This window comes from Lolium perenne, chromosome 7, assembly GCF_019359855.2.
Source record: "Lolium perenne isolate Kyuss_39 chromosome 7, Kyuss_2.0, whole genome shotgun sequence".
NCBI classification, from domain to species: Eukaryota; Viridiplantae; Streptophyta; class Magnoliopsida; order Poales; family Poaceae; genus Lolium; species Lolium perenne.
The window spans coordinates 3098681-3107065 of NC_067250.2; the positions used below are offsets into that span (position 1 = coordinate 3098681).

An 8385-nucleotide genomic window follows, 5' to 3' on the forward strand; every position below is an offset into this window, starting at 1 on the left:
ACTTCGCCGGTGACCGGGAGAGTGGCAGTGAGGAGCTGTCCCGGCGCGAAGGGGTCGTGCAGCTGGCCCGGACGAGGCTCAGTGGGGTCGCTGACGCTGGCGAGCCCGATGAAGAGGTTGATCGTGCCGACCGGCACCATCCACACATGCGTGAGGGTTGCGGAAGCCGGCCGATAAGAGCTTGGCTGGATGTGGAAGAAGTTGCCCGTGGCGATCATCCTGCCGGAGACGATCGGCCGGCGTGGAGGCGAGTTTGGCCGACGTGTAGGCGAGTAGGGCCTCGCCGCAGCTCGAAGGCTTGATGCCCCATGCCCCACGGTGGGCGCCACTGTCGTGGATGTAACCACAGCAGGTAGTACCGGGGGGTAGCACTTCGTTGATACGGGGGCAAGGAGACACGGCCATCTGCGGGTCGAGGTGCACAAGACGCAAGGGGTTTACCCAGGTTCAGCCCCTCCGGAGAGTAAAAGGCCTACGTCCTACTAGATCTTATTGCTCAGTGGAGAATTACAATGGGGGGGCTCAGTCGGCGGCTACGCCAAGAGCTTACAGGGGGGAGATTGGATCTCAAGTAATGTATCCTCTAGGGTTTAAGCTCGGGGGTTTATATAGGCACCCTGATCTAGGGTTACATGGAGATAACTCCGAATCATAACAGTCGCTACTAATCCGGGATTCGCCACCCCTCTCGCAATCTTCACCCCGGGATCACGGCCTAGTCGCCTTAGGGTCCAGTCGCTTGGGCGACTGGCGGTCCACCCAGGCCTCCATCTTCATGACGAGTGGGACTGGCGACCCACCCCCTATGGGTGTATCCCCATCAGCACACACTACTCCATAAACTGGAATATTTTGAGGACACGGAAATTAATGAATTTACCACCCGCCATAAACTGGAGCCATGATCCAATGATCTACTTCTGCTTCAAGAATTGCTCCACAGAAGAGTCTTGGCTCCACGGAATGGGCGCATCATGAGCATTTCAGAGTTCCGCAATCATCGTTTGTGCTAGCAGTGACATATATATGGAGAGGTGAGTTTATCATCTTCTGTACGAAAACATCCTTATTCTTCTTCAATGTGATTCCCAAACAAAAAATGTTATATTTGACACAAGTGCCACAAACTAGAGTTAATGAACAATAGTTTCAGTCTAGGTGCAGGGAAAATTATCAACAACAGCTGAACCCCGAGAACCCTTGATCTCGAAAGAAAAATTGCAATAAATATTGAAATATTTTTTTAGCAAAAAGAACCATGTCAATTCTATTACGAATTAACAAGTTATGGCATGCCAAATTATTATATAAATATGTTTTTATCTTTATTAAATAATTGCATAAAAAGGAAAGGCCAAAATTATGCTTCTGCTCGAGGTAAGTTTATTCTGCTCAAACGGAAAACGGTAACGGTTAGGCCTAACGGTCTAATATACTGAAAGCGGGGCATGCATGTCGGCTAGTAACATTTTTAACGTAGATTTTGCACAAAGGAGCAGTGAATCTCACCGACGGGCTTGAACGGTAAGGGACAAGGCACGACATGCTACATTTACTAGTTGGCGGACTTGATAATACAATGCAGACAAAAGACTAGGTGGATGATCGAGATGGTTGACACAAACAGAAATATTTTCTCCGGCGGCTAGTTGAAGTCTACGATGTCCCACTATTTCGATCCAAATCGATGTCGACAAGCTAGGAAACATCACTAGAAAGCTGGGGTTGCGAAGGGTCAATGATTGGGCGCCTATTACCAACTCGGTATGGTCTCGTCGTGAGTGGTGGAGCTCCAAACTAGGACCATCGAAGGAGAGTGCTCCGACTCAGTTCCTTCTCCCAGGGCGAGATTGAGCATAAGGGAGTGTCGTGCATATTCGTCGAGTGAGGTTTGGGAGAGATCAATACTAGGAGTTGTAGGTAGTACAATTGCAGAAGACGTGAAGCGCCAGCCCTAAACGTGTTTGCTTGGTAGTGGTGGGACACACTCACACACCAGTCATCGAGGTGGACATGATTAGTCAACGGGGTTCGCTTCACCTGTCTCCGACATAAGACACACTATGAACGTTGCGTCCAATCCACAACGGGGTAAAGTCTACCTCCAGTTCACCTACCGTAGCATTAACAAGCGACGGTCCATCATGCCACCGAAAGCCACAAGTATATGCTTGCATGGTGATATTTCCTTTCATGTGACACCGTGAAAGCTGATCTGGTTTGAAGGCACTATTGTGTTGCGTCATTCTACTCCTACATAACCGGCGTTCGTGATATATATGCCACACACTCTTGTCGTGTTATTGTGTATGGTATACATGTTATAACTTCACCTTTCTTTCGGCTTAATTGTTCGCATTATATCAGTAGATGATCAATTGCACTGACTTTTGTGGAATAGGAAAACTATAACCGTAGTTATAATGCTCCCTTTGTTTTAATATATCCTGCATTTGGGATTACTACAAGGATTATAATGTCTTTAAGGCAGCTAATTAAAGGGTTTTGACAGGCTCCAACTAGCCTAAGGAACATCTATTGTAGTTTCACCTGTAGCACATGCCTAGGGCCGGGCCGGTCCTGTGTGTGCATAAGCACTCTGGTAGCTCCAAACTATTTTTACGATTTTTAAATGAAGTACAATACATTAATATCAAAAGTGTATCAAATTACACTTGGTCTCTTCAACAACATGATAGAAAATATTACAAAATAAAAATAGAAAATAGAAAAGTTAGCGCACCAACACTGGTAGAACCACCTTCCTAGACAACATATAGGTTGAGATAAATGTTCTCCAGTAGCATTGTCTTCAAAAAGGAATCAACAATAAAGGTACCTCACTATTTTAGAAAAGTGGGATATGAAAATGAGACATATGCATCATAGCTATAGGAACGTAAATATTTCTTGTTTTCCGAGGAACACAAGTAACCCTTGTTTCATTGACATCTCAGTTATTTTGCATCCAACGGATCAGCCAGCAGCCAGGTTGGACATGGGTGCTCCAGGAGGGTTCCGGAGGTAAGTGTTGCAGTAAGTGCATGAAACATGATGTTGCGAGATGCGACTCCTGAACAAACATGTTGAAAAGTTGGATGCTAACATGCCTTTCCCTTTGGTTTGATCACTTGCCCACCACGCCTCGATTGCATATGCATGAACTAACATGCAAATTCACACAGAGAATATCATCAATCAATACAGAGATTGAGAGGTTTTCCATCCTTTTCAAGAAAATGCAAAAAATCTTGGGAAGGTCCATAGTGCGAAGATGAGGAGGAAGGCGAGAGGCAAAAGCCGTGCCAGGGTGATCCCCTTCATCTTGTCGGCTAGACGATGTGTTGATATATAAAAAATTCACATACATGTGATATTATACCAATTTGCATTATTATTGATTTGTTCTATCTTTTGTGCTGTAAGGATATCCTCACCTCGTCAGATAAGGATGACCTTTTCTTACAGTTTTAAATACCTGCTTAATTCTATATCCCTTGCAATCTTTTCTATGCATGTTTGAGTTCGTGGCCATGTTTTCCGGTAATTAATTTTATTTTGGTTATACCATTAGCTAGCTGATTCATTTAGACTAGTGCAAATCTGGTGACAACACGTAGTTACAAAGCAAATTGGCAACCCATTTGATGACAGTTGGACCATGTCCAGCCCAAGACAATAGTCAACAAACCTGAGAAACACCACAGTTTGCAAACCGCCCTGGCAAAGGGGTGCATATATGTTCTGGTTTAGTGTTGGAAGTATACTACTCCCACCGTCTCATAAAACTTATCTCAACTTTATCAAAATTTAAATGTATCTAATGCAAAATAATGTCTATATACATTCAAATTTAGACAAAGTTAAGACAACCTTCATGAGACGGAGTAATAAACATGTTAGGATTTTTTTTCACTAAGAGAAGATCAAATTGAAAACAAAATTTGCAATTTAACATTCATTTTCCCAAAACATAAAGCATGGCCGTTCCATCGCCGCGTCATGGACGCACACACGTCAGACATCAAAGTGGACGGTGATGGCAGATTTGACAAAAAAGAAGTCGTTTGGGCTCACATCAAAATTTTCATGGCGCAACTTCTAAATCCCCACCATCACATACACTTCTTTAACTCATACTAGTATACTACCTCGGTTCGGAAACTAGCTTTCTTAAAAATCTTATATTGTAGAACGGAGGTAATTAACTATAGAAAAAGGAAAGATTCTACTTGTACCCCTTTTGTGTAGAGCAAAAAGACAAGTATACATTTATTTCCTAGAAATAGTTTTTTTGAGCGTTTCTTACATGGAAAATTCAACATTTGATTGATCTAAATAGTGCCTTTATTTGATCCAGTTTGAAAACAAAACACATGCCAGGTAGCTATGTTTATCATACAAGACAACGCATTGATGATTTGATCCGTATCTTCATAGAGGAGACGAAATCGTGTCGTGCGGCCATGATCGAACTCCATCTTCTATGGAGCATGTGCTAGACATGGAGACGACGTACTCATGCGCGCCAGCTGAGTTGGTTCATCTGAGCGCTCTGCTATAAACTTCCTTTCGCTCGCTCGCGATCAGGACGGCCAGGGCGACGAAAACCGATCGGCCGGAGCATGGCCACGAATCGGGCGACCGTCGTCGCGGTGGTCCTGATGGCGGCGGCTCACCTGACAGGCGCCAGCTTAACTCAGCAGTACTATTCGCCACCGCAGTCGAGTCCACCGCCACCGCCGCCCCAGTCGAGTCCGCCTCCCCCGTCACCTCAGCCGAGTCCACCGCCGGCGCCGCCCCAATCAAGTCCGCCTCCGCTGCCCCAAGCGAGTCCGCCGCCACGCCAGTCGAGTCCGCCGCCGTCGACTCCAAGTCCGAGCAGTTACGGGGGCTTCCAAGCGTCTGGTTGGCAGGACGGCAGCGCCACCTTCTACGGCGACGACTCCGGCCAAGGCGACGACTTCGGTACGTACATGGGATCCTGCATGCATGCAAGTAGATGGAATGGAACGTGTCACGTACATACAACCTGCATGATGCACGTTGCATCGTATGAGTCCAATTACCAAACATTTGGGCAGTTTTGGATTTTCATACTCTTTATCTCCCCACACTACAGGAGATTCTGGCAATGCCCGTTAGGTGAGGTTTCTGAGGACACGTGGCGCGGCTCTTTGCCGTGTCATTTTTCTTTGTTGGGTGTATTGTTGGAATTTTACTGTGCTTACTTCTGTACCCTGTGTTTTTATTGCTTTAACCGTGTTCTTTTTTATTACCATGTAACTAGCTATGTTGAACACGACAAATGTTATGTTTGCCATGTTCCGCGATTTTTGAAGCACTGCAAAGTAGTAGACACATGGCAACAACAGATTTTTCCATAGTGCCAACCGTAACCTGATTGATGACTTCATTTTCCGGTTGCCTTCGCTACGATGTGATCTTTAACGTAGTTTGTGTGTCACGCTTTGATCATTTTTTCATCAATAATTACTAGGCTATAGTTTCATACTTATCAAAAGGTTATTACATCCACTTCGTTTACTAACATTAGTTACCATCCATTTAAGACTTGCATCATTTTTTTCTCCCATGCTACCTCTTGAAGATAACATTTCAACACTCTCTTTGTCTGCACTAATATTGAAATGTCTAAATAACATATAACCATACGTTATAGTAGAATCTAACACTAGAAGCTAGTATGGCCATCATCATATATAACCTGGTGATTTTTGGCAGTAAAGTTACTTTCATCAAAATTTGATCTTGTCTTGAAGCACTCATGCATAGTGACGCCGATGACATTAATCAGAATGATTACTTAGTCACTGTTGGGATTGTCTAGAAGATAAGTAGTAACATATTTAACACTAGATAAAAACTCATCTATGGACATATCCTCTTTCAGTGTGTGAGAAGGCCAAAAACTGAAGCCACCAAAAGGCAAGCATGACCACGTGTGTTTTGTAGAAGCTAAAATTATTGATAACGTGATTGCATACATTGCACATGCAGGCGGTGCGTGCGGGTATAGTGGCAGTGACATCGCGAAGCTCTATTCAACGAGAACGGCGGCCCTCAGCACGCCGATGTTCTCCGATGGTGATGGGTGTGGGCGGTGCTACGAGATCCAGTGTGTCAAGTCCAAGTGGTGCACTAAGGGCTCCCCTTCCATCATCATCACAGGCACCAACCTCTGCCCGCCCAACCAGAACAAGCCTAACGACAATGGTGGCTGGTGCAATCCTCCGCGACAACACTTTGATTTGGCGCCTCCATCCTTCAAAACACTTGCTGACAAGGTCGCCGGCATCATCCCTGTCCAATTCCGCCGTGTCCCCTGCCAGAGGTCTGGCGGAGTCAGGTTCTGCGTCAAGGGAAACAACAACTGGCTCCTACTCCACGTCATGAATGTCGCCGGTGGCGGTGATATTAGCGAGATGGCTGTCAAGATGGCCGGTGGTGACTGGGTACAGATGTCGCAGAATTGGGGCATCACATATCAGGCATACGCCGCGATGGACAAATCCAAGGCCCTCACTGTTAGGATCATCGGTGGCTCCTCGCCGCAACAGACCATCATAGTCGCTGACGCCATCCCCGCAAGTTGGTCTACTGGACTCTGCTACCAAGGATCAAATAACTTCTGGTGATCCATATACATGCTCCCTGTTAATTGTAGTGCATCAACTCGATGCATTACTTGTATTAAAAAATTAAGCAGTTTACAGGACCAGACTCTTAATTTTCTATGTTTCATGGGTGTGTTTCTCTCTTGTCTATTGCAGTCTTGTTTTACTAAAATTGAGTGTTTTGAATAAACGGTTTTGCTAGCTAACTTAGTTCTCAATTGAGTCATTCGTCATTAGATTTACATTGTGATTCGTGCATTTGAGTTGTAACTGAGATTTTTTTCGGTTGCAAGTTGGATTATGTCTTTCCTTATCATATATGCTATTTGAAATTGAATACCAATTAACTGGTGGTTGATACGTCCAAAACGTATCTACTTTCCCGAACACTTTTGCTATTGTTTTGCCTCTAATTTGTGTATTTTGGATGCAACTAACACGGACTAACGCTGTTTTCAGCAGAACTGTTCTGGTGTCTCGTTTTTGTGCAGAAATCCAACTTTCAGGAAAATCCTCGGAATTTATGCGAAAGGTCCTATTTTCCCAGAATACTGACGGAGCCAGAAGGGCAAGCCAGGTGGGGGCCCGAGGGCCCCACACACTAGGCCGGCGCGGCCCAGGAGGGGCCCGCGCGGCCCTAGTGTGTGGCGGCCTCGGCTGGCCCCCGACGCCCTCTTTCGGACTACTTATTGCCTTCGACCTAAAAACGCACGGGGAGAAGTGGAAGTCGCCAGAAACCCTCCAGAACGCCGCCACATCGCGAAACTCCGTCTCGGGAGCCAGAAGTCTCCGTTCTGGCACTCTGCCGGGACGGGGAATTGGAGGAGATCATCGCCATCATCACCACCGACACCTCTCCATCGACCAGCCATGTTACCCCCATCCATGTGTGAGTAATTCCCCCGCTGTAGGCTGAAGGGGATGGTAGGGATTGGATGAGATTGGTCATGTAATAGTATAAGATTGTTAGGGCATAGTGCCTAGTGTCCGTAATTGGTACTTTGATGATATTGTTGCAACTTGTTATGCTTAATGCTTGTCACTAGGGCCCGAGTGCCATGATCTCAGATCTGAACATGTTATTATTTCATCATGATATTCATTGTTTATGGTCTTACCTGCAAGTTGTATACACATGTCGCTGTCCGGAACCAATGGCCCCGAAGTGACAGAAATCGGGACAACCGGAGGGGATGGTAGTGATGTGAGGATCACATGTGTTCACGGAGTGTTAATGCTTTTCTCCGGTACTCTATTAAAAGGAGTACCTTAATATCCAGTAGATTCCCTTGAGGCCCGGCTGCCACCGGCTGGTAGGACAAAAGATGTTGTGCAAGTTTCTCACTGCGAGCACGTACGACTATAATTGAAACACATGCCTATTGATTGCTTTGTACTTAGACACCGTTTTATTATTATCTGCAAATGCCCTGCTTGATTGTTACATGAGTTTCTCTCATCCATGCAACGCCCGTTATCCGTCCCCGTGCCTACAGTATTTTAATCCTGCTGTTTACTATAATCACTGCTGCTGCTATTTTACTACTGCTACTGCTATGAAACTGTTACTACTGATAAACTCTTGCGAGCAAGTCTGTTTCCAGGTGCAGCTGAATTGACAACTCCGTTGTTAAGGCTTTCAAGTATTCTTTGTCTCCCCTTGTGTCGAATCAATAAATTGGGTTTTACTACCCACGAAGACTGCTGCGATCCCTTATACTTGTGGGTTATCAAGACTGTTTTCTGG

General features: G+C 45.5%; 1 protein-coding gene across 1 annotated transcript; it reads left to right on the forward strand.

Moving 5' to 3' along the window:
* The first annotated feature begins 2998 nt into the window (after positions 1-2998).
* Positions 2999-6764, forward strand: LOC139833143 (expansin-A17-like). Its single transcript, XM_071823317.1, has 4 exons — positions 2999-3024; positions 4591-4908; positions 5123-5145; positions 6022-6764. The coding sequence occupies exons 1-4, from the start codon at positions 2999-3001 to the stop codon at positions 6657-6659; spliced, it is 1005 nt and encodes a 334-aa protein (XP_071679418.1). The 3' UTR covers positions 6660-6764.
* The last annotated feature ends 1621 nt before the right edge of the window (positions 6765-8385 follow it).

Excerpts from the sequence above, each read along its gene's own strand:
- LOC139833143 (XM_071823317.1), top strand. The coding sequence starts at position 2,999 with ATGGGTGCTCCAGGAGGGTTCCGGAG. Across the intron at positions 3,025-4,590 it reads GCTCCAGGAGGGTTCCGGAG|GACGGCCAGGGCGACGAAAA; the intron begins GTAAGTGTTGCA and ends GCTCGCGATCAG. Across the intron at positions 4,909-5,122 it reads CGGGGGCTTCCAAGCGTCTG|GAGATTCTGGCAATGCCCGT; the intron begins GTTGGCAGGACG and ends CCCACACTACAG.